The 27978-nt window shown below is 36.9% G+C and overlaps 1 protein-coding gene across 9 annotated transcripts in view; it reads right to left on the minus strand.

Annotated features, from left to right (window-relative positions):
- Positions 1–27978, minus strand: part of MEIS2 (Meis homeobox 2) — a 203210-nt gene that overhangs the window by 47325 nt on the left and 127907 nt on the right. For all 9 annotated transcript variants that reach the window (XM_014780555.2, XM_004421389.3, XM_004421388.3 and 6 more), the window contains one exon: positions 11847–11923. In XM_014780555.2, coding sequence (XP_014636041.1) covers positions 11847–11923 — 77 coding nt within the window. The remainder of the gene's footprint in view (positions 1–11846; positions 11924–27978) is intronic.

Genomic DNA, 27978 nt, shown 5'->3' on the forward strand with positions numbered 1-27978 from the left:
AATAGAATTTTAAAGATAGAAAGGACCTTAAAATCACCCAGTCCCCATTCTTTTGTGGATGAGGGAATAGATACCGAGAAAGGCTCAATTGCCCAAGATCATACAAATGCTCTGAGCTGGAATTAGACCCAAGCTGCCATCCCAGTCAGTTCCCTTTGACACACCACACTGCATCATCCTTTGTGTGAACACCGACCCTTCCTCCAAGCCGCTCCCCCTTAACCCTGTGGACTGGGGTGTCTGTCTCTCTCCTTGTACCTCACACTCTGCAAATTTCTTTTTTCTCTAGTAATAGAGAGCTCGTTTCCTCCTAGACTCCTTTACTCAATTTCCCCACTTTCATGGTCTCTTACACTATTTCTTTCCAACTACTACAACACTTCCTTCCTCTGATTCAAAACTAACTTCAAATCTAATCCCCTCCAAGAAATGGCATGCTAATGGTCACTCTCTCACCTCAAGACTCAGCTTGCATGTATATTTGCTTCCTCAGCCTCCTCTCTAGCTTATCTGAATTCAGTTCAGCAAGAAGTTATGAGCCCCTACTAAGAGCTAAACACTGTGCTTCTGAATAATCCCTTTGTCACTTAAAAGGCAACAAAACAAAACAAAACACCCCAAGTCAATCCAGAAATTATTTCAAACCATCCACTAGTTTGGAAACATAGCCAAAGATCAGGGCTCTCATTCATAAAGCACAACCTAATTTTCTTCTGTTTTGAAGCCTAAAAGAATCATTTTCTCTTTGGATCCATTTTGGTCTATTTGCAAGTATTGCTATTAGGCTATGGAAGAGTTTTTAGGGGTCTAGAAATGGTAGTCCTCATTTTTTTGTGTGTATTAATGATTTAGTGGTGTTACTGAGAAAATTATATCATCTCCATGAACTTCCCATTTTCTCAAGAAATTTTACATGTTTGTCCTCAGAACAGATATAATTCATTATAATATACTGCATGGGGCTTCCCCCAATGCTTAATAAAATTGTGTCATTAGAAGTATTATTTAAAATTAGTGAACTACTGCCTGGGGGCTGGAAATATTTTTATTAATAAAGATTTTCTGTTGTATTGGAATTTGACTTATTCATAATTATGCAATTTATTGACTTATTCTAAAATTCTGAATTTGTTTCATCACCAACTTGATGGTAAATTGGCAGGCATTCTTTATTTAGGGTGTAGGATAGGCAAGGTTTCCTTCTGAGACCAAATTATTGGCAATTCTTTAATTAATCTAGTAGAAGATGAATTGAGACGGCAGGATATTAGTTCCTGCTGATACTCTAAAAACATGACACTCTTACAACATAGCTAATGCTCAAATCCCTAGGGACACAACATACTGAAAATATTACTCTAAAGGAGAGCTACAGAGTACTTGTTACTACGATAGAACCAAAGTATGGATTTGACTTACCTGCAGAGTTTTGGAACTGGGGCATTTTTTTAGTCTGTGGGTTATGGCCCCATTTCCAGAAAAAACTATCTGAGTCTAATGTAACCTAGCAAATCTTTCAAATGAAATAGTCTTGTGGGAGCCAAGTTGTCATTTTCTGACATATTATTTAGGGCTCAGCTCAGGTTTCATTCTTTCTTCTTTCCCCACTTAAACCCTCTGCTCATTCTCCATAAGCGCCATTTTCTAATTAAGGACAATGAAATTTGTAATGTGTAGAAGGGAGACATGACCTCCCTTGTGAGCCAGCCTCGCTCCTCCCCGCACACCATTAAAAGATAGAATCCAGGGGTGGTTGTTTTTTTAATTGGTATCACTTTGTCTTTAGTGCAAAACACATGGCAATAATTTAGTGAACTTCAGTGTTTCTCTTGTGGCAAATTGATAGCATAATTTTATTATGAGTGGAACAATGACTTCTGGGAGCAAGAGAGATTCCCCCAGAACTACACATAACTCGGCTGACTAAATGTAATACTTGGAGAAGGTAATGAAAACAGAGCTGAGGCTCAGCAAGGACTAGAAGATTTCAGTTTCTCGCTCATGTCAAAAGGCTACTCAATAAATCATACTTGAAGCTTATTTAATGTCATAAGCCAGTAAGCTGACAAAGTGCATTGGGGTGCTCGCCTCAGAGAAGGCACACCGAGTCATGTGATTGTTGGTCCCTGGACCCGATGGGGTCATATAATCCGTCTATGGATTTTAATAAGTAACCTATTATGTTCCCTTTGGTGCTAATTATTTTACATTTCACTTGTTTCCTGTTTACTGACATTGCTTTAGTAATTTCATTATGAAGAAATTACGAGAAAAGGTAATCCACATGACTTTTACTATTCTATTCCACAGAGAGTTTCTACTTTTCTGTTTTACATTCTTCTTTTACATCAGCCCATTCCACCAAACACAAACACAAACACACTGAATCCATGGGAACATGGGAGGATAACAGGAAGCCTGCATATTTAGCAAAGCAAAGAGCCACACTGAGTCACACAGATCCAAGACTATCAGGATTTAGTAACTCACAGCTAAGAAGGTATTTGGAATTTACCCTATCGAACTCGGCTTCAGGTAACACAGGAAATAAACCAGCTGTGACCAAATTCCATTGTGCTACTTTCTACACACCTTTATGAAGAGGAAATTTGCTCATGGGCACTCAAAAATACCTGTGCACCCTTTCAACTGCACTGACAAATAAAACAGAATAATCAGATCCACAATTAAAAAAAAAAAAGACCACTTTGTTCAATGAAATCCTCATGCATTTCATTGCATACATTACTCTCATCTATCAGACTACTTGAATCAGAGTCCTCTCTTCCGAAGAAGATGCTTTTCTGAATTTAAAAAAAACAATATACAGAGACAAAGAAAGCTACTATGTGTTTTATAATATTTAAGCGAAATGATATCCAAAATCTAGGTTTAAAATAGATGACAGTTTAACCTTGAAATTACCAAAATGTCAACATCAGGTAAGTGAAAGTACACAAATATCTGTGACCATCTCTATGAAGGAGATCTATCGATCAATAACGAAAAAAGGAATCCTCTGGCAGTCATTCTTGTGATATGCCCTTAGTCAAGAATGGCCTGGTCCTTCTCAAGAATTCAGCTAAAACCGTTAAGCCAAGACCATTAAAGAGATTTTTCACTTGTGGGCTTTGAGGTAGATTTGAATCCAGAGCTTTGGGGATTAATCCACTGTCCCACCACTACTTTAGTAATTACCGCTCAAGTTTTTGCCTATCTAAAGGCTTTAAGGAAGTTTGGAACTCAAGAGGTCGACATTAAACAGCCTGAAACCTCAGCTTGCAGGGACTTATCTAAAAGCTAAGCAGTTTCTAGAGACAGACAGGAAATCTCAGATCTCTCAACGTTTACCTCGCAAGAGAAAAAGAGCAAGAACCTTGCATGTGTTTCAAGCCGAGAGCAGAATTAATGATTCTGGACGAGGGCAGGGAGTGAGCTGCACATCTATATTGAATGATCAGTCAGTAATAATGATTCTGATTCATGCACAGAAAACAAACGAACAAAAAAACCAGAAGCAAGGTTGTCTATTATGATTACAATAAAACAATGAAGCAGGAAAAAGATGTGAAGAAAGCAAAGTTAAAAAAAAAAACCCAATAACTTTCTATGTATTTTTTTACACAGATTTCCAATAATTTTGCAGATAAAAAATGATTTTTCTTGTTTCTAGAGAGTAGAGGAAATAGCCCTGAGTGTCATGAATTGGATAGAATTTCTGGGATAAGCATTGGGCGGTGCCACCTAGCCAATGCTTGCTCTCTAATACTTGAAAAATCCAACACAATAAAAACAATAGCAACAACAACAAAACAAGTCCTTAAGATCAAGAGGTTAATAGGACCTACATTTACTCATTAACAGAGCAGATTCTCAATTAAGTAATTTTGGAAGGCTGCTCTCCATTGAATGAATGCATGAATGAATGAGTGAAGTGAATGATGATCTGGTCTAAAGACTATTCATAAAGTACTTATTTCTCTGAGAGTGAATTTTTGAAATAAATTTTAAAGACACTCTATACTGTGGGTAATAGAAGAAACGAAGAAAAAAATTTACCAGAAAAGGCACCAACGTGGGAAAAGGCCTGAGAATTCAGAACCAGGCTGTAGCCACCAAGACTCTTATTTTTAAGAGTAAAAAATTTAGAGAAAGTAAACACCACGGTATTGGTATATTCTGATCTATCTTTATACTTTCCTTTTAATAGCTTCTAATTTAAGGGCTCTGTTTAAACTTTGCATTTAAAAGCCCTTTTCTATTTTCTGCATTCTAGAAATAAGCTAGAGGGTAATTTGAAAATTCCTTTTTTTTATATGCTTTTTAAAAATATAGCTTTATCCATCTGTGACTAGGGTTAGGAATACTTACTGAATCTGTTGCTGTAAGATAATTTTGTAATATTTTCAATAAATTGTCTTCATTTTTTTGGTATTTAAAAATAAGTCAATATCATCCTACTTTAAAATCATGCAACCCACTGTAACATAGACTTTTATTTCTGTGTTATTTTGAGAAACCATGTAGATCATGCCAATTGAGATGGATAAAGGACTTATTTGAGCAAACTTTGTCTCTCTTCCAAATACTGGTATAATGAAGCACGAAGTAGGTAGAGGCTTGTGCCTAACGCAGGCCTTGTCTGTGGAGCTCATTGTCTTCATCAATGAAAGAGAGGAGGCTAATTTTAAAAATCTTCAAATATCAAAAAGAGTCTACTTTTTTGGCCGAATTTCTTTCCATAGTTAGAGACTTTTGAAAAATGCTAACTTTCAGCATGAGAAATTTTATCTCCAAAAAAGTTCTCATTTAAATATTTTCTTTAAGGGGCATTTTTTGGAACTGTTTCAGAAACTTGTTGCATTCCTTTTTTGTTGTTTTGTGTTTTCTCTGTAGCACTGTACTTTCCTCTAAACGAGGAACTTTTTTTCTCCCCTTATTGGCATTCCAACCCAGCAAAGAAATATGCATCCTGAGATAATGCTGCCAGCTTGCTATGAAAACCATATTTCATTCTTTCTTTGCAGAGCGAAAGGGAAAAGCACAAAGGAGCTGGTATAATTGAATGTAAAGGATTGCAGCAAACCTCCCCTTTGAGTCCCCTCGCTGGCATCCCCTTCCTTTATTTCCCCCTCTACGCCTTTTGTTTACCACTTTTAAAAGGCTCTTGCTGAGTCTGAGCTCCTTGCCCAAATTTGGACTGAATCTCAATTTCTGGAAGTGGTACTCCCATCTCTACAGGCTAGAAGGTGTCTAGAAACGCTGGTCTGACATGGCAATGGATTGGAGGCACAGTTGCCTAGGTCCGATACATATCTTCAATTTTCAGATCTGCGTGGAAATTTCACCAATCTGTTGCAGGAACTAAAATGGGAAAATATGGTAATACTCTCTCTTATTCAAAATTGGTACGCCATGTATTGATGCCCTGGTCACCCCCAGTTACATTTGCTGCAGGGAGAGCAAAATGAAATTCATTTAAATTTCAGGGCAATACCTCTGGTTAAACATTAATCATGTGTGTTTTTCTTTTCATGTCTTTTAGTCTCTCTTCCCACCTCCTTTTGGTTTTCCTCTCAGAGATAATTGTGGGTCCCCAAGAAATGATAATACGCCCATGGAGACAGAGTGACCGGAACCTGTGTAGAGACAGAAAGGAGAGTGGAAACCCTATTGCTACCACAAACTCAGTTCTTCCGCCCCATGAATGATGGTCGGTAAGAAAGTGCTCTGGTTTAGCCAAAGACCTCATGGGGCCGGTTGGCACAGCACCGCTTGGCATCTCTGCCTCCTTCCATGGTCACTGATTTTTCTGGCATAGGAAGGCCATCTGAAAGAGAAGCATTTCACCTCAAGCTCACCAAACTGGAGTTCAAAAGCATGCTTTTTTGTATTCATTTCCTCAGCATCGGCAGTTTCAGAACATTAAATGCTGACGATGAATCTAGCACCTGAGAAATCGGACTTGAGATTCAAATGGATTTTTATTCAGAAACATAGATGTTACTTGGAAATAATCACCGAAGACGGCAGCTATGTGTTTAACAAATGGCCGCAGTGGAAACTGCTGAGCAGAGAGAGCATATTTAGTCCAGCAGGCATGTTCCCTTTAGGTTTATCTCAACTCCACCTCCCTGGTTTATCACTCTCCCCTTCAATCCTCTTTCTCTGGAGATAAAAGTGTCCAGCTGTCTCTGTACCTCATTTAGATTTCTTGCACCACTGGCCAATTATTCCATATGTTTACTACAAAATCATTTTACTCAATTCCGAGCTTACTCTTGATGTCCTAATATTACAACATATTCCTGGTGTCTGTTCTCCTTGCCGAGGAATGACAACATACACACCTTTGAAAATGACTTTTCTTTGCTGTAAAGAAGTGTGGCCTCTTTTACCACTTACCCGGACTCCTACTAATTAGGCTTCAAATTGGGCTCGGAGATTCACCGACACAGGGCCTGAAACTGACCCCGTCTTGAAACCCACCTCGAACACTGTTATTGCCCTTCACGTGGAAGCAGCAAAGGAAAGCATCCGGGCACCCAAATCTATCTGGACTGATGGATTCCTGAGGAAAATGATTGTTTTCCTTAGGCTACCACTCTGTTCCTGTCCCTATTTTAATCAGGGCTGGGAAGTTCTTCCAACAATACTACCTTTTATTGTCAGTGTACTCTTAACCTACTACATGTTTTCACACACAAATTCTTTTGTCTCCACATCATTCCATTTCACACGTAAGAAAATCAAGTCACCTGGGTAGTTAATAAGGCTTCCTAAAGGGAGAAGAAAGAAGGCTAGGTAGAGAAACTGATTCCGAAGATAACTCTCCTGGCACAGTTCTTTAGTCCTAACTGAACAAGCTCCTACATAGTCTAGAAAAATTCATCAATGTGGCCACATTGAAATAGGTAAAATGAAACTGTCACTTTCCATGAGGAGGTTCTACAAAGTGGATGTCCGATTATTAAAAGCTGTTAGACCTAGAAAGATTCTTATAAGACCATTGATGGAAAGGTGGGGCAAACAGGACGCAGATATTTAATATCTTCAGTTTGAGAGGCCATACAAGGACATTTAATCTACTACACAAAGGAACTCTCTGAACTACCTTCAACTGGAAAGTTCTTTGAAATTTAAGTTTTATGCATTTTTTTGGGAGGGCCCTGGAGACAGCCTTCTATCAAGAAAGTCAGTCCTTTATTTCTAGTATACCTGTATTCTGTCAATAAGTCACCCTGTAGATTATGCTTGTTGGTATATCGCTAAAATATAATTACTGCAGTGACATGAATTTTTGAAAGTACAGTGTTTCTTCCTTTTAAAATTAACCTGGAAATAGAAACTTAAAAATTAATACTGTAATTCTGATGTCGCATTGAGGAAAGTTACATGAGAACACAGAAGTGTCATAATTTTTCTCATAGTATTTTTAGCTTAAGGGATTTTAATCGTCAGAGTTAAGACTTTGCCATATTTCAATGATTACTATTGTCAAAGATGTATGAATGCATCCCAACAAATTATTCAAGCAAGAACTTCCTCATTAAAAAAATAATTAAAAAAAAATCTTTGTCAATGATTGCTTGTAAGCATGCCTCCTGAGGAAATACCAGAGCATTAATACCCAAAACTTTCCCTCAAAACGTCTCACCTTCACAGCTATTTGAAGCCACTTACCTCCTAGGGCTCCCTAATCTTACCTCCCTGGCATCAAAGAACTACAAAAAAAAAGGATCATCTAAGAAACTACACAGTCTATCTTTGTTTAATATAGAAGCTATGCACAGTGAGTTGTCTGCTGTAAAATTTTATTTCCCCTTAAATATGTCTATTTCCCTCTGAAAGAAATCTCCATTCTAGTTTGTAAGCTATTTAATGATTTCTTTATTGATATCATTGAACAAAATCATACTTTTCTCTCATCTTTACAATTATTTATTTTGAACTATTTTAACAATGGATAGCATCTGTTGCGTGTGCCAGCATCAGGTTGAGCATTTAGCATGCAGCATTTCTTGAAGTCTTAAAACTATATAAGACATATACGACTATTGTCCCCATTTTCCAGATGAGGGAACTAAGGCTTAAAGGGATTAAGTAATTTGCTGAAGTTCAAACATCCGATAAATGGTGGAACCAGGGTTTTAACCCCATGGGGTCTGATTCCGGAGCTGGAGTGCTTACTACCATGCTATATTACCTTTCGAGCTTTAATCAATATTCAGTCAAATTACACCATGTTTGCTTCTCCATTGTGAGGAGGTTATTCAGGTTGAGGATATTCATTTCTTTACTTCTTCTCTCCTAATGCATGCACTTGGGTTGTTTCACAGCTGATTTGACTCTCCAACTAACCAGCATAGAAAGCCAGCCTTACCACTCGTGATTAGCTTTGGCAGTGAAGTGCATACATTGAAGATCTGGTTATCATCGCTTAAAAAATGTCTTAATTAGGTGATTGATTATATACGGACTTTGGAGGGCTAAATGTAGGAAAAAATGACCTAGTATCAAAAACTCCACTCTTTTCCTGAAATCACATGTTGATTTGGTTGTATCATCACTGTTTGCATTTTCCCTACTGTAAATACATTGGAAAAGCCCATTAAGATTATTCCTAACATTGGCTGTTAAGATAAAACAATCTTTAATTCCCTTAATTATCTCTTAAACTTCCTTTTTGCTTATTTGTTCTAAAATTACTGACTGATCTTAACACATCTGTTTTTATTGCTTATTGCTCTCATCAAGTGCATGGAGCCATGTTCTATCGCTTATTACGAAAGATGCTATTTTACAGCTCTACTTAACCACCCGGACCTCAAATGGCCTTTCTATTTTAAGAATAAGTGAGAAGCAGAACTGGAAAGCAAGTCTTCCATGATTTTCTGATTTGTGTGCTTTCTGTACTATTCTAATTCTTTGGGTACAAGCCTGGACAGCACACAAGCCTAAAGCCCTGGCCTCAACCAGAGAAGTGGGTATTATTTCCTAGTACAGCTGACTGCATGAGGTCTAGGAACTGCTCTCTTTTTGCTGAGAGCTCTCAGGGTGTGGAGAAATAGTTTATAGTCCACTCTTCTCATGTCTCTCAGTCTTCACTTTGCACTCAAGAACAGTGATTATGAAGCCTTTTGAATTTAGATGGGATGGCTTTCCCTGTTTTGAAGCTAACTTCATCAAGGCTTCAAAATGTTCTCAAGTAGCTGATGTTTTCTTTTAAATTTCTTTCTGAAATCCCCAGAAATTTGGTCCCTCTATGAAATTCTTGGTAGTCTTTTAGAGCTATTTGCCGTACTATCCTCATGAGTCACACCTTATTATCAAAGTTACCATAGCTGTTAACTAAGAAGTGGACCTCAGGGCAGGATTATAGGGTTTTTCAGGAGGAAGTGTGAAAATTAGGAAGATGGAATTATTTTGCAGAGACATAGGTGTCAATGTTTATCCCACAATATGGAAAGTATGCTGTGTGAGAGGCTGTCACATCCTAACCCTTGGCATTCTGTGGCAAATACGGCTCAAATAATAGGGAAAGAGGAAACCTAAACTATCACACCGACAGAACTCCTGGTACATGCCTTGGGGCTCAATGGAATTCAGAAAATAAAGGTGCTGGCCGGCCCCGTGGCTTAGCGGTTAAGTGCGTGCCTGTCGCTGCTGGCAGCCCGGGTTCGGATCCTGGGCGCGCACAGACGCACCGCTTGTCCGGCCATGCTGAGGCTGCGTCCCACATACAGCAACTAGAAGGATGTGCAGCTATGACATACAACCATCTACTGGGGCTTTGAGGGAAAAAAATAAATAAAATTATCAAAAAAAAAAAAAAAAGAAAAGAAAGGTGCTCTTTCCAGGTTCCAACCAGGTGTCTAATTGTGAGAAACGCTCATCTTTAGAGACAGGACTTCAGCTTCCTCACTCTCCGAGTGTAATGACTACATCAAAGTCCAGGTCATGGATGATATGGAACAGCACTTTCAAAAAGAGCAAGATCAAAGAGCAAGATCAAATGTCAATGTCAAATATCAATGTCGAAACATTTCATTTCTCTCAAAAACTCCCATCACAACCTCCCTCAACTTGCCCTAAATTTACAAAAATTATGATTCTAAAGCAACATCAACTACATCAAGGACCACTGTATATAAAGTGACTGGGTCTGGTAATCAGTACGTTATAAAATAATATGCAGGGCAAATAAGTGTCCTATAGTTAACACAGAATGTATTCATTTTATTGTTTTAGACCACTGATAGCTTGTGCTAGGAACATAAATGAGAACATGTATGTTGACATATATTATGTGGATCTCCACTATGAGGTTCATGTCAACATATAATCACACACACATCCCTGTCTGGAGATTATAGCCTTTATTCCAAGTTTTCGGTCTAAAGGGTATCTTTAAATGTACATCGTTCCAATCTTGAGAAGAAAATTAAAGTGAATTCAAGTCTGTATTGTCTATCCTTTCTTTCTGCCTTTCTTTTCAGGTTAGCAGTTTATTTCTGCATTAATCACCCTGACAGAAGCAAGGCAACTCAATTTTCTGCTTCTGTAGGTAGGCACATCACTTTCTGTACAGCACTAGGCATGAAAAGGGCTGCAGCTAAGCTTTGGTTACTGGTGTAATTGAAATGCTATCCACACTATAGGGTGCATTAAAGTCAGATAACGGCAGTTCCTGTGGCCAATTTAAGTAGCTTGACTTCCCTGGGAAAAAAAAAAAAATTGCCTGACAGATAAGGCAGACAAACTGGCTAATTCTCCAAGCATGTCTCTCATTGTGATCCTAGAAAAATGAGAAAAAAATGAATCACAGAACCACAAAATCAATTGACCCTCGGGTAGCTCATCAGGCAGCGAGCCTGATAAACCTAAAAGCTTTGTTAATGTCTGCCTGCCTGTATCCCACAGATAGAGCACTTTGTAAATGAACCTGCTTTGATAAATATATTAAGGAAAGCTGTGAATAAAGGCAGAGACTTCTCATTTGTAAATACAACCTCTGCTACATGGAATTAGAATGATAAAATGGAGTTCCATGTAATTAAGTTTGTATAAGACCTGAAATCCGTGCAAATACTTTCCTTGAATTTTGAAAGAGAACTGTCAGTTCAATTAATCTGAACATCACCCCAAGAATGTACCGAACAAAATTAAGCTGCTGATAAAACCTGGGCCAGTATTTTGATAAGTAATTCCTATATCATTTCTTGGCCACTGTGATCATTTTATTTAATCCTCTACCCCTCCTTTTCCTCAGTTACCCTCTAAGCCACATACAAAGGGCGATGGTCCATGCACCATCACACGAGTAATCTGCCAAATCACAGAGGTAAAAATGCAAAAATCGTTTGTTTTCCTGTGTTAAAAAAAAAATTAGGGTAAATAAATTTCTATTAGGAGACGCTAAAAAGCCTGCATCCACATCACCCCTCAAAGCCTAGACAAAAGAAATCTTCCCAGAACTGATAACTCCATATGAGGACTGCGCAAAAAAAATCACAGAGTAACAATTTTCAACAGGAATGATCTGAACAGAATTTGCGGTTTAATTTGAGAATTTTAAAACATCAGAGGTGAGAAAAGTGAGGTGGAGAGGAACAGCGAGAGAGGAGAAAAGAAAAGAAAGAGAGCAAGAGAAGAGGAATAAATCTTACAAAAACCATTCACTATTACCTTTTCCTCTCCCTACACACTACTTGCTACACCTCAGGGTAGAAACACAGAAGTTATCCTCCTTAATTTCATTTGTTTCAGAAACAAAAAGAGAAAACAATTATTTAGAAATCTCATTTTAGCCATGGGAGAAAGACATTGATTTTCGGGTCACTCACCAGTTGTTTACTTGGAGAATTGTAAGTCCTGTGTCTTGCGCTAACTGTTTCTTCTGCTCTTCGGAAGGGTACGGATGCTAATGAAAAAACAAATGTTTTAAGAGATGTATCAGAAGTTAAGAAAGAGCCACTTACTTCTAAGAATGAAATGACCGTTTGTGATTTCTTTAGCCTATGGCTTGATTTTCCTAATCGCAGCTTTTGTATTACGTGTGGAGAAATGTGGGTCAGGAGTCCAGAAACCTGCATTAGCGGCCCGCCCCGTTCCTGCCACCCTTCGGAGGGTCAGCAGGACAATGCAAGGTGTTTCAGCTGTTCAATTTCTTTAATCGGTCAGGGATGGAAAGCACTTTCCCGATGGCGTCAGAATTTGGGTGATCTACAACCATTTCAGTTATACTAAGGAAACTAGTTCCAGGCCCATTTTACTTTGCTTCCTAGAAAACCTATGTAGAGCCCTTATTTTGTGTTATCTTTGTGAGATGGCTCAATATAATCATTATTTCCTAGTTAATCTGAGGTTATAGACAGTAAAAGTTTGGGAAGTGAGATAGTATATAACCACAACTATTCTTGGAAACGATGGCAACCGATTCAATTACAACAAAGTTTACTGACAGGGTATTTATGTTGACTCCTTTAAGGGACAGTGGAAGATTCTTTCATTTTTCCTGGTTACTGCTCTGGCTTAACAAGGTCACACACGATGGCCACACATCAAAAGGTGTCAATTATGTATGATGCGTCATATAGACATTTTACATTTTACCTTAACGTATGGCAATGTGAGAAAGAAGCCATAGGTTTCAGGGTTTTTAAATTCTTTACTTCCCATCACAACTCATCAACATTTATAATGAACCATCCTCCCATCATCAAAACACTTTCCTCTCTCATTCTGAAATCAAGGATTGCTATTTTAGAATTGTACATTTACTTTAAGAGACACTGTATTGGCGTGTACATAATTATAAAACATGTCTGTTAAATAGGTCCCTGCTCTAAATTCACTGGTTTTCTTAAACAGAAAAGTAAACTTTTATCTAGCATGTCAAAGTCGCTCATAAACTAGAAAGACTTTAGTAATAAATATTTCCCATCAACATTATTAAAGGGTGATATTAGGAACAACAAAGTACTCCATTCAGAGCATTCTAATCATTCCAGTGTTTGAGAGAGTAAATGTTTTTCAATCATCTAAGATTTTATTCTTGAGGTATTTCATCTTCTATAATAGCGTACATTATCCAAAATGTGCACAATTACTGATTAGCAAACCCAAATGCCATTAGGTTAAACAAAATCCCCTGTATAGCAAAAGGGGTTAACTAGATTTGTATTAATATAGAAGCCAGACTTTTAATATTCTGCAAATGTTAACAAAGAAAGATGATAATGTTGAGTTAATATGGGTTAAGCATAAAATGAAAATAAATTTTTCTGATTGCGAGGTGTTGACACTTTTTTGGCTAGGGCCTCCAGCCTGTTCCTGAAAGCTGTGTAATTACAGAAGGCTTTTCCCCTCCTTCCCCCTCCTGCTTCGAGCCTACCCACATTAGTAATGACCCCTTCACTGCTTCAAAAACCACTAATGGTCTTCAGCACGGGCAAGAAAAATGAACAGGATAAATTGGAATCCACAGTCAGTAATTTGCATCCTATGAGGCTGCTCTGGCCACTCACTCTCATTCCTGGCCATCAATCGTGGCCTGTCAGGTGCTGCTCTCTGCCACCATGACAAATGCTCCTCCTAACACTCTGATTCATCCAAACAATGTAATTGTCCTCTCTTCTCCTTTTGGTAATGGAGATAATGAATGGCTGCACAAACTAGAAGGATTGCTCATCACAGACGCTGAGGTGGCTTCAAACTGGAAAAGGCCTAGGGTACAAATTTTAATTGACTGAAAACACTGGTTGGAAAGAAAATGACAAAAAAATCCCAAATCCTTCTTGTCATGATATTTCCCTGCCAAATTCAAGGGAGGCGCACCTTTTGACTTTTTGTCCCTCTGAGATTTTGAAAGCCTAGGTTTATAGGCGATTGACCCAATGGAAATAAATTCTACAAATAACAAAAATGAAAATGGAAACAAGGAGTCATCACAAGAGTATATGGATCTGCCTTGGTAACGTCCTCCAGAGAGCTGTTCCTTTAGGCAGTGTTTTCTTTTTGGTGTGTTTAGTCTTGCTCACTGTGTGATGCATTTGCCCAAGACAGTTCTGACAAAATGTAGGTTGTGGTGTGTGTGTGTGTGTGTGTGAAAAAGAGACAGAAGCAGAGACACAGACATACACACACACACACACACACACACAGTGATGGTTTAGATGAAATAAAGGTTCAACGTGTTAAGGAAATAGAAGAATAGAAAGGTGATGTTAGTGGAAAGCCAATTCCTTCAAGGATGGCTATAAATTCTGATTGAACAACAAGAATTCTTTCCAGGGTTTTATTAGAAATTTAATCAAATGACCACAAAATTACATAAACGGTGCATTTTACCTTGGGAATCCCTGAGCTATACTTTCACTATGAAAGCAGTTGCAAATTCCATCCACAATCATTAAAAAAATTGGGACCTTACCAAAATTCACCTTGCACAGATGGCTTTTTTTTTAATTAATAAAGAAGACCATAATAACTTTAACTTAAATTTAAATAATGTTCTGTGATTTTTGAACATTCATGATTCTATGCTCCTTTTATATACGGAGTGGACTGTTTATCTGAAAGTGTTCTGGCAGTCAGCCACTATATTTCTAAAATTAAAAAAGGGATGGAAAACAATCAGCTTTCAGAGGAATTGGAACTATGGCAATGTGTTTTGGATTAATTTACAAATATATGTATATATTTAAGGCCAAACTGTGGAACCAGAGAATTTCTACTACATGGCCTATCATGTGCATTCTTCTTCTTTATTAGAACAGACACCATATTGAAATAATAAACATGGGAAGACTTCACTTCTTCTTTGATGTATATTACTAAATGTCTGACTGGCTCAAATTTAAAATAAACTTTGGTATGTTTGCACTTGAAAACTGGAAGTAGATCACAAGCAATAATTTGTTGTCAGTTTCCATATTCTTGGACTAAAGCTATAGTTTAGTCTATTCACTGTTGGGGGCCAACCTACTCTGGACCAGTGGCCCAGAGGTGGCTCAACTTACTTATAAGAATGAACACATATCGTAACACAATAGTGATGATGATGATTCCCTTCATCAAGAAAGAACCAGCATGGGTCAAAGTTTTTCACATTTCAAAATAATTCTAAAGCCACTGTTGAACAGAAGAAGTGAATCACAAAGATCCTCTTACTCTGAATATCAACTGACAACTGTTCAGAAAGTTAACAAGACATGTATGGCTCATGATTCAATGTAGCTAGAAAATATTTTTTTAATTGCCTTTTTTCTAAAGACTCATTTGAAAGTAAGATATTATCTCTATTCAAGATACTGACCTTAGTTAGGCCTTCTTCTTTTTTTCCTCCCTTTTGGGGTTAACCTGTTTTACCAAGTACGTGGAAATACATCTACAATATCCTTAGAATACAGCAGTGAAACAGTTTTTGGGTGAAACCACTTAATAGTAATCTTTTACGATTAACCCCTCTCCAATGATGTCTAAACTGGAACTGATTTATCGTGAACTTTATTCTATGTTGAAAAGATTTATACTGATGTTTGAAAATACTTCCAGTGATACTTCTAATCATCTCATGAACTAGAAGTACACAATAATTGAAAAAGGTAGTATTTGGAAGGCTAAAAAATTGGAAATAACCTGTCTACCAACTGGATTATGGTTAAATAAAATGTGAGGTTCTCGTGAAAAGGTTTCCCCCATATATTATTGAGTGAAAAAAAGAAAATTGTAGAATAACGTGCATTATCAATTTTTGTAAAACAGGTAAATAGAGAAGTAAATAAATATAAATATACACATATCTATGCTTGTAGTGCAAGAAAAACATCTGGAAAAACACACACCGAATAATGGTTCATGCTGTGTAGGGCATAGGGATGGAGGCGTTTACTTTTTGTTTGTATAATCCTACATTGTCTGTAAGTGTAGTGTTTCAAATAATTATTTTTCTTTTTCCTTTTGGTGAGGAAGATTGGCTCTAAGCTAACATCTGTTGCTAATCTTCCTCTTTTTGCTTGAGGAAGATTGTCACTGAGCTAACATCTGTGCCGATCTTCCTCTATTTTGTATGTGGGACACTGCCACAGCATGGCTTGATGAACGGTGTGTAGGTCTGCCCCCGGGATCCAAACCCATGAACCCCGGGCTGCCAAAGCAGAGCATGCGAACTTAATCACTGTACCACTGGGCTGGCCCCTCAAATAATTTTTTTTTTTTTATAATTTTATTTATTTATATTTTTATCCCCAAAGCCCCAGTAGATAGTTGTATGTCATAGCTGCACATCCTTCTAGTTGCTGTATGTGGGACGCAGCCTCAGCATGGCCGGAGAAGCGGTGCGTCGGTGCGCGCCCAGGATCCGAACCCGGGCCGCCAGCAGTGGAGCGTGCGCACTTAACCGCTAAGCCATGGGGCCGGCCCCTCAAATAATTTTTTTAAATCCAATATTAATTTAAAAATTATAATTAATTTATTGTAATAAATTTATACACTCCATATTTTTTTAAAAACCACAGTAACTTAACTGTTGTATACAATTAGATATTCTCTTATGTTATGGTAACTCTTTCACTGGGTATTTTTAAAAGCAGGAGATCTCTAGGATCAGTCTTGCCTCTTGTTACCTTCTTACCCTATGAGTTTGGCTCACTTACTGCTCTATAAAGTTTACTAGGTAAGCTCTTTGAAGAACAATGTGCAATGTGCAAATTACGTCTGTGATGCTATAATACAACCATTAAGACAAATGATCAAGTAACTTGTTGGGCAGGATCTTATTTTTGAGCAAATGCTTGGAAATTGATCATTAGATTACTACCTTTTCCTCAATCCCCTCCAAGATACCATTTATTTTATAGAGTTAATCCAGGTGACCTTGATTTTGATGATGCCACTCACATATGAAACCCTCTAAGCAATCTCCCTAAGGCGGACAATGAAACTTCATTGGGTAAATGTCATTTACTGCTCTAGGACTATGCTTACTGAACTGGGGTACAAGTGGATGTGCTAAAGATTTTACCCCTGAATAAATAAGTGTGTTTTCCTGGAATGTCAAATTTATTCAGTGGTCATTAATTTAATGCCTTTTTCTTATGTAAACAAAAATTCTTATGCTATGATTAGAATGTATACTACAAATGAAATTTGAAGATAAAATAAGAATAATTAAGATATTTAAAACCCATCATATCCTCATAGTTGGAGGTAATCTCCTTTCCACTAAATTCATAGCAATTTACTTGGTATTTATAATTTTTAGCCTATCAATGTCATGTCTTATTTACCTATCTTGTCTTTATTAATAACGACTTTCTGAGGTTAAATCCTTGGGTTTTTATTTTTTTTATTTATTTTTTATTTTTTTATTTATTTTTTCCCCCAAAGCCCCAGTAGATAGTTGTATGTCATAGTTGCACATCCTTCTAGTTGCTGTATGTGGGACGTGGCCTCAGCATGGCCAGAGAAGCCGTGCGTCTGTGCGCGCCCGGGATCAGAACCCGGGCCGCCAGTAGCGGAGTGCGCACACTTAAGCGCTAAGCCATGGGGCGGGCCCAATGCTTGGGTTTTTTAAACTTTGTGTTTCTCCTCTACTCTGTCTCAGTGTCTCTAAATATTTGTAGAAAGAATGAAAAAAAATAGACATAAGTTCTCATTCAAGCTTTGTCAGTAGTTCTGTCACCTTGAACAAGACTGTGCCTGGGACCCAGTCTGTGTAACGGTAAAATGAAGAGGTTAACAAAGCTACACATGGGTTATAAAATATCTATAGAGATTACAATAATAAAGTTTGTGATGGTTAATTCTCAATCTTGCTGACTCTTTCTGACACATGCACACGCACATGTGCACACACACACACACACCGCCCCCTCTCAAGTTGTCTGAGCTTCTAATCACTACCTTTTGCAATAAAAACTCTTTGCTACTCCACTGCCAAGCTAATTTCCTGTTTCCACCTGGAGCACTTCTACGTGAAACACGATGTATCTCTTGCTCTGTGTTACTATTTGTAAATCTCTGCATTTTCTGGGTGGCTTATCCTTGTCCCTAGTTCTTGAGATCAGAACCACAAAACATTAGAGTCAAAAAGGTCTTTAGACAGAACCTTGGCCTGGAACCTAATTTACGTAGATGAGGAAAGCATGACTCAGGAGGCTTAAGTAACATATACCAGGTCACAGAAACAGGCAGTGGTAAGAGCTGGGATAACCACCTTCTCTCCTGACATTTAGTGGAGGACTTTCCCACCCTAACAGTAAAGTTTTCACTGAAGTACCTTTTCCCTTTTCTTTTGGTGACAGTACCCTGATTTTACTTTAGGGATGTGCTCAGAGGTGGCCAACCGACCCAGGCTTAGCCAATCAACATTGTTAATCATTCTGGCTGCGTTGGAGATGGAACCCAAGTTAGGTTAATGGGAGTCAACTGGACTGTCAGTTAAAGGTGTTCTCTTCTCACTGGGGTTACCAAGTCAGTAGAATGTGTGCCTGGAGTTGCTGATGGCCATTGTTGCCACCAAATGGGGACAGCCTGATTGAGAATGAAGCCCATGCAGACAAAAGCAGAGCCAAGAGATATAAGGAACAGATTTCTGACATCATTTCTGCGCTTGGATCCAGCTTTACCTAAAACCAGCCACCCTTTACCTTTAAGTTACTTGAGCCAATAAATAACTAATTACTGACTAATACACATGGCACAAATTAGATTATCTGGAATTTTCTCAGCTTACTCTCTTTCCCTCTCCAGCTAAAAATGATTGTTTCTTGTTTAAAAAGAAAAGAAGGAGGAGGAGGAGGAGGAAGAAGAAAAGGAAGAGCCTGAAGAAGAAGAGGAAAGAAATGAACCATTTGGCTTTAAACTATCCCTACAGACTCTGATCAAACATGGCAAAAATCTTGAGGATTTGGGATTTAAAAAAAAGTTTATCAGTGTTGTGATCCCAATAGATTAAAAAAATCACCTAACTTGGAAGATAGAGGTTTAAGCATGCACTGTATATGAAACTGTGAAAATCTTATATCTAAATTAGAAAAGCAAAATATAAGGTAGAATTTTTATGATGTTTCTTAAAATGACCATACAGAGAGTAATTTCAGTATGTTCCTTGTGTAAAGTTGAAACTCTTAAGGGAGATGAATATAAATTTACTAATCAAAATACCTGAGAAACACACTTAAGACTCAAAAATCTTACAGAAGTCAAAGGCTGTGATATTGCAAAATGACAAAAAAAATCTGGTGCAATCATCTGGCTAATTTAGATTATTTGATTTCAGTAAAACTCCCAGCTGCTGAAGGAGAGTGTATTTCAAATGTTGTGTGATCACAACATTCCCTTCCATTTCCAAGATTCTGGCATGTCCATCATGGCCAGTCCAAATACTGGATCCAGTGGAAAATCCTCCCCAGCCAGAAGGAGTTGCTCCCCATCCCAAAAAACTTCACACTGTTTTCTCCCCTCCTCTCTTGTGTTTTTATTCACTCCACCTTGTCTTTTCTGTGTATTTGTGCACTTGTGTTATATCCCTCACTGGACTGCAAGTCATTTGAGGACAGAGTTCAGGACTTTAACCTTGAACTGTCTACAGCACTTAGCACAGTGTTTCCTACGTAATAGATGCTCAATACATACTTGTTTGTGAATACATTATTTCTGAAATTGATATTGTTTTCTATTAGAAAGAACTGATAGTGCCACGTAAATGATGCATAAATACCAAGATAAAAATGGAAAGATTCAGACAGTCATTTAACTGTTTTACCAACACAATATTTGGATATTTGAAAACATCTACTGAACTTTTTAGTTTTCATCCAGATGTTTGGTGTCATGGAAACCCAGATTTCAGATTCAAATAAGTTAGTTGGTTTTTTTTAATGCCAGATGTATATTTGGGCAGAAGAAAATGTGTCTATTTCAGGAGATTCATTTCCATTTGAGTTCATATGGAAGTAAATGGATTGAATTATAATAATCACATCTTTTAAAATTCAGAAAGTTTTGAGAGATTTTAATAACAGCCAGATCCTAAGAGATTAACATGTTTGGTTGATGTTTAGAGCCATAGTAGGAAGGCCTCATTAAAAAGAGCAAAGAGAAAAAGCACTCTCTTCTGCAGATAAGCTAAAGGAATACTGAATGAGGCTGCTGGATTATCATACAGAGATTTTAAGAACAGTTATTAAATTTATTATTATCAAGATATAGATAAAATAGAAAAATGGAGAAGGAATTTTTTATGAAACCAAAGTTAATGACTGAAAAGAAAAAAGGAAGTGTCTTAGGACTAAGGAAAAACACTTTTTGCATCTGCAAGGAGAATCATGATATATACATATTCTAACAAAGGGAGTTCATATGGGCAGGAGTGGTGAAATTCAGTGATGATCAGATTCTAACAACACTCATTCTACTTCTAAACTTCCAAAAAGGCATCAAAAAATATATTAGAAAAACACATTAGAAAACATTTGCAGATATTCAGAATTTTAAGCACAACGAGCATAATTATTTTCCTATTGACTGAGACTTTAAAGCTGAGCACAGTCTTATTTTGAAAATAACAGAAATATATTCCTAAGGCTAGAGACAGATAATTTTTATTTAACATTTGTTAGGACGCTCCCATGAGCTGCTTGGCCATGCGTGTTATGTTGCCTACGTGGCTAATGGGTAATCTTACCAAATGAGCCAAAGGCCACAAATAAGGCTTTGACTCATTTAACAATCATTTCACATTTCGACACTACGACCAAATTAATATTTTATGGGGCTACTCAGTTCTACAGCCAGACCACTTTTCCAAAAAATTGAATTTTGTGCTTATTTATTTTATGGATCATTTGTTGAAATAGATTTCAAAACAGGTTTGGGCTATTTAGATTTTTCAGTGAACTGCAAAAGAAAAACTCACAGACTCAGAGTTTTAGAACTAGAAAGGACATTAGAGGTCATCTAATTCAAACTTTCTCATTTATGTGTAACCAGATGGAGGTCGAATGAGGCAAAGTGTCTTGCCCAAACTTAGCAGGCCTCCTCCTTTTTTAAGATGTCCCTGATTTCCCCAGCAAGAAGAAATTTCACACTCATATAATCTCAAACACTTCTTATGGAACATCTTACTTCTACCTACGAATTATGGATAGCAATAGCCAGATTTTATCCTCTAAGTTACTTAACCATCATATCCTCCATGTTCTAATGACACCCTATATTTCCCCATTTGCCACACTGCATTGCAAATACTTCCTTATTTGTCTATCTGTCTCTTTAGACTCTGTGCTCCTTGAGAGCAGAGACTGGCTGTCTACATTTTACTTCCACAACCTAGTTCACTGCCTAGCATGCATGAGGCATCAATAAATGCATGTCGATTTAATCAAGTTTGAGAACGCAAAGAAGTGAATTCTTTGCATCCTAAAAATACTATTTGGAAATGAGAGAAAGGGAAGTTGGTTGAGGTGAAAGCTAGATAGCAAATGAGAAGGGAGATTTAAGGAAGGAGACACTCAATGAGGCAGATAATACCAACCTCTTACCCATATCAAACATGAAATAGTGAAAATCAGCTCTTATTTAAAACAAGAGTAAAGCTTTATATATGTACAGAACTGAGTAGAAATTTGATGGTGACACTAAGAAGCTGTGGAAAAGAAATAAGGGCATGGGATTTTTTCATTAACACTTAATTTCTTGTTAAAAAAGCTAAGGAGTTGCTTTAAAACAAGGATCTAAAGTACGTGGTAGAGAGTTATATAATGTCTAGACAACTGAGATACTTGTATCTAATCTTATGACAACAATCCTACTTAACAGGTCCAGACACAGTGCCGTATGAGACTGAGTTAGAAGGAAGTGAGGACTAGTGATTAGCCCTTTGTAACACTTCTTTAATAATGTGAAAAAAAGTCTGGATTAAAAAATGTGGGGTAAATATTAAGGAATTATTCAGCAAGTTTACAAGCTATAATAAACAATTTCAGTATGTTTAGTCCAATTTTATTTGCATGGACTATGCTATAAATAATTTTGTCTGATTTTCCTTAAGAATGTACTGGAAGTCCAATTTGACAAGAGAAAGCTAACATGGATTCAAAGAGGAAGGAGTTGTTTAAAGAAACTGAAGCTTATCTTTTTTTCAAAAAAGTTATTATCTCTAGAGTAAGCAATGGAAATGTTGTAGATATTATCTTCTTTGGTCATCTCAGAGTACAGGATAAGAGAATGGGGTTAATGATAAGCTAAGAAGTCATAAAAATAAGAAGGAAGTAACTGTAAACTAATGAGTTCTTCTGATGGACAGTAGTGGTTGAAAAGAGAACCTTCATAGTGGCTGACCATTTCTTGCACTGTATTATGGAGAAGGTTTCCATCAGGGTGTCTGTGATGAAACAGAACTCCTCAATAAGAGTTAATTCTTTCATTTTCTAGTTCACCAAGATAAAAACTCTAAGGTGTGAAACACTAGCATCAGGAACTTGTTCATAGGTTCCGAACTGGCTTCTTTTTCTAACATATACAGAGCTTCTATTTGCATATAAATGAGCATTGGATACAAATATATACTCAGATGTGTACTCTAAAAGAGGGGGGTGGGCTAAAAAAATCTCGACTTTTTTCCTGTTTAATTATACTCTCATTTTCTTAAAATGTCTTGGAATTTATTTCATTTTTAAAAATGTGGGGGAAAGATCATTATCAATCTGTCCACAAAAGACGAAAAAGTAAGACAAAGACATGACCCAAGTGTTTACCTTAGTTATGCACTGTACTAGCAAACCAGGCAACCAATTGATACCATAATAAGAAAACTCTTAACTGGGCCATCAGAAAAGGTCAGTTAGCAGTAATTATTTTGGAATTCCCCACAGTTTTATCTTATCAAGTTGTTTTTCCTTCCCTTTTTAGAGCAGCCTGTTTAGTGAAAGTTAACTAAATCAAGATGGAGCCAGAACAAGGTAGTGCCACAACATTTATCTATCTTTGTGCATATACTGGCCCACTACTGTGTCACCTAAGCTTTAGAACACATAAATACTTTAAATATAGAGTGTTTCTAAGCAGCTGAAAAAAATCACTTTGTGAGTTTCCAATTTGTACTTAGAACAAACCAACTCATCAGTAAGTAGGACATCTTCAAAATGTTCTTTTCAACATACGTGTGAAAATATTTCTTGTGGTAATTAAGTATATAAGATCATAAACTATCTAACTCATGTCATAACCAAACAAAATGAAAAAATATATATGTACATAAAAATGTATGTCTCAATGACCCCAAATATCAATTGACTAAAACATTCACTTATTCAAGGTAAAAATGATTAAATATTGAAATATCAAATCATTTGATAGTATCTAACCTTTTACCACCACAATTAAATGCTATGCTGAGTAAATCCAAGTAAACTAGAAATTTATGGACTAAAAGAAAATATAGACACAAAAATTAAAAATCGTCAGGGCAAAACAGTAAGTATATATGCTAATATACATTTATAGCTTACTTAAATATTGGTATGTGGCTATTTTCTTCCTAATTTGGACAGCAAATCAGAAAATATTGAGAAAAGCCTCCTCTTAGTTTGGGTAGCCAAGTTGACCTTGGCAGAAAGTGTTCTTCTAATTACCTCTCTACTATGTTTGCATCTGCTTATCAACTTGGATTAAAAAAAGAGGAATAATAATGGGACTATTAAAAATATGAACATGTGGAATTACTGCACTGGCCATATTTTTTCAATCCATTAAGTGGTAAGATTTTATAGAAGCAACAGCTACCTTTTATTCCTCCTGATTTGTATATTAGAAATTGGTAATATATCTTTATATTCTTAGAAACAAACAATTCTATTTTTGCATGAAAATATTTCTTACAAGGATTTAAGAAGCTCTGAAAATGGCTGTCGCCACAAAAATGAGACCTTAAAGGATAAACCTTTAATGTAGCTGAATTCAACTGGTATGAACCAGTATGGCCAGCATCTGTTCTGATTAGTTGAGCATCCACTCTAATTGTTGGTGCCTGTTAGATAGTCTGGATATTACCTGTGGCTTTTCTGCATGATAGGCGGAGCTCTCTAACATTTCTGACACCTGCCTAGTCTGCTGTATCTTTGGCGGAGGAATTTAAGTTTGATCCATATTCCACCATAGTCCAAAGAGCATCAATATTTCAGAGCAAAGTGAGTTGACCAGTTGACCATAAGAGAATGATAAGTTTTTCATTTGGAACAAGGTAGTTTGAAGTAAAGTCTGAAGGTACCTTGACTACTCGTGTGTTACTGACTAAATCATATGCGTTATTTAAATATTTAAATAATGTAAATATTCTTATTTGAGTAATTGGAAATACACCCTCATGCAACATAAGCTGAGTGGGTTTAGTTCTCTAAGAAGTTAGCAAAACACTTAAGGATTGCCACATGGCAAGAAATAAGCCACAAATGGCCTTCAGATTCTAGCAGAAAATCATTAAGTAAATCCAAGGTATTACTCTTCTGTATATACCATGAAAGGATTGATTAGGCATTATCTAAATAGGAACATCTTCTTAGAGAGGAAAGAGAGGCAGCTTTTAGCAAGAGGTAAATAGGAAGGGCCAAAAATTATCTCAAAGAGGTCAAAAGCATGGTTAAAATCACCATCCAACTCACGGCTCTGATTCCCCACATAAGATCATGACTTGGATTTGATCTGGATATTGGAGGAAACTAGACTGATAAATGCTCCGCCTTTGGACAGTCCCAGCTGACATAAATATCCATTTAATATCAAGTCTGACCTGGCAGAAACTAGAGAAAAACTTATTCAATTCAGGTATTTGAACATTTAAAATTTTCATACAGCGTGTAATACAAGAAGGAAATTCAGAAAGAAATGTCTAAACCACTACTTTATAAGGTCTTCATCTTTTTTCTAAGCTAACTAGCCAATTTGGAAATGGCCAAGAAATATACTGTTATAAGGAATGAATAAATCTATGCGCACTTTTATCATAGTGATATTTGTATAATTCTACATACATTAATGGACAGCTGCCAGGTGCTGGGCTAGATAGTCAACAAGCTAGGTGACTGGAGCAGTGAAGAAACAGAGACTAAGATTGGTGCTTTGGCATTTGCTTATGCTCTCTTTTCTCTTCCATAAGCTCCTGAACACATGCTTCCTTTTCATTTTACGTGTTTGAAATGCTAAAGATGTTATAGAACCTACAGCCACTCTCTGGAGACATTACTTTCTTTAACTCCTTGGACATTTGAGAATACAATTCATAGTAAGCATAAATATTGTAAGTTGACTTTCTAAGGGAGCTTGCTATTTGCTAAAGTGAGTTGTTTCTTAAGATAAAGAATGTTCTCACAAAGCAATTAATACCCCCAGTAGACTAATGCTCTTCTAATTTTTTTAGAACAAACTTAAATGTTTACAGGAAATGCCAAATGAAACACTCTGATGGATTTATTAACAAGCACTTGGCTTTTTACTTCTGTGTTTTGTTCACTGCTATATGCCCAGCTTCTAGAAAAGTGCTTGGGAGAACAGCACAAGCTCAATAAATATTTGGGAAATGAATAAATGAATGAGTCTTTTTCAATGCTTAACCTGAGACTGAAGCATGGAGCGTCTCATTTCAAGCGCACTAGGGAAGTAGGAGAAATATCAGTGTTTAGGCTTTTACCCTCTCACATTAGTAGTTAACAACCACCTAGTTGGGAGGAGGCTAATGGCAAGGGGATGGGAAGTTTCTGCATGTTGCAGATCTAAAAGCATACTCCCTATCAATTTATTTATACTATTGAAAATCTGAATTGTTTTTTTTCCACAAGGAATTGTATATTTCTAGTCCCATATTGACTAAGATACAGGGGGGAAAACCTGTAGAAAGCCCCACAGAACTTTTAACAATAGTCTAGGCAGAAGTATATAACTGTCATACTAAGGCAGTAACACTTTCCATGATTTAATACCCTAGCAAGTAAACATTTGAATTTAAAGTGTAGATACATTTTGGAAACACTCAACTGATTCAGGAAACACATGTGCTATGGTGCTATCAGGTCACACTTCCGGTGGAGCTCTGGGAAATTTTTTGGAAAATACTGGTAGAAATAGGTTGGAGGAGAGAGACAGAGCACATAAATCCATTAGCAATTGCATTTATAGCTCTTTCCATTTGTCATTTTCAAAGCATTTTTCTAATATTAGCTGCTGAAGTTCTAAGTGTACATGGCTCCTATCCATTGTCTCATCTCACTTGATAAAGAGAAAGAACCAAATGTAGACAGCCTAAGTGACTTATTGCTTGTTTGTGATCAAGGAAGAATTAAATGCGAAGACTTAAGCCTTAACTTCTCAGTTTCTTTCCCTCTACTGAAAATCTACGATGCCAGCTGTTTCCTAGGAATAATTTTTTGCCTTTTAACAAAATCTTTATTCTTATTCTTCATGTAGATTAGAGAGAAAGCTTAGAATATGAAAACATTGCTGAAGTTACTTATTATAACATAATCCATTACATTGAAGATTTGATTATACCAACTTAAAGCATGAAGGCTAACTTATTGAAAGAAATAATCATGTGATGTTGGCAAGATTGATTAATTATATGAGGTCACAGTTGCCACCAAAACCATGCATCAGAGTGGATTTCTAAGGTATTTGTTTTAGTTTTACCTAAGCAAAATGATTTCACAGTTTAACTAAACTCATATCTCTCTGTCTCTCCAGAATGTAAGTGACATTATAGTGCCTGCTCATGGTCAAGACAAATAAATGGCCTATATCATTTAACAAAATTGCCTGAAAAAATTAATAGCCACAATTTTAGGATGAGTATGAGAGTCCTAAATAGTTACAACATTAGGTCAGTTATTTTAAACTAAAATATATATGTGCTTTCCACTAGAACATAAGCTCCTTGAGGGTAGGGAACTTGAAAGAAACAATTAGAAAAATTTAATTGAGTGAACTTTGTCCCTACCCAGGCTACACTTGCACTTATGCAAGAGAGTTGGGAATCTGGAAGCTTCTAGTGGCTAATGTCTGCAACACACTGTGATAATGACCAAGAGACTAACTAGTCATTCAAGTGAGAAAAAGATTTGGCAAGTCCAAGGAAAAAGGAGCTCACAGTTATTCATGCAGTGAAAAAAAAAAAAAAACTTATAAAGAAATTCAGGCCATATCTCATGAGGGAAAGAAGAAAATAAAAAATTTAAGAGACAAAGCCAGTCTATACAAATTAGAATAATATATGCACAAATCTCTGGAGAAACTCTATTATATCACAATTAATGCAGAGAATGCAATCAAGCCAGGCTAATTTCAATAGATTCCAAGTTTTGAACAGTTCCTAGACTATCCAAGTGGGAATTTGGCCAGGATGCTGGGGTTAATAATTCATTTTGAGAGAGGCTAATTCTTTGGGAAGCAGCCCACTCTGCAGGAGGAAACATTTGGCCCATGTGAGCAAATCTGCTCTTCAAGATCACCCTCGATTAGCCCCAAAAGACACCTTTTTTGCTACGGGAGGGGAGTCAGTTTACTTTCTCATACGTATAGAAATATTTATCTTGTTTTCAATAAATATACATTAATGTCAGAGAAATGGTTTAAGCATATTCATTGAACCTTTGGATTCTTAAAGAATAATAACACCAACTTTCAATTACCGTGATCTGAGTACAGGCTCATCAGAAGAGTATTTTGGCAAAATATATGGGCTCTGGAACAGACAGTCCTGGCTTTTAATCTTGGCTCCGTGCATTCACAACTGAAACTTTGAAGGGGCTACCGAATCAGCCCAGGACTCAGGTTCTTCACTCATAAAATAGGAAAATTAATGGTGCCTACCTTATAGGGCGTCTTATGAGGCTTAAGTAAGTCACTTATTAATTAAACTACCGTTATTGAGTGTCAGAAACTGTTACAGGCACTGGGAATACAGCAGTAAACAGAAGAGACAAA

Source organism: Ceratotherium simum, chromosome 3, assembly GCF_057802395.1.
Source record: "Ceratotherium simum simum isolate JZ-2026a chromosome 3, ASM5780239v1, whole genome shotgun sequence".
NCBI classification, from domain to species: Eukaryota; Metazoa; Chordata; class Mammalia; order Perissodactyla; family Rhinocerotidae; genus Ceratotherium; species Ceratotherium simum.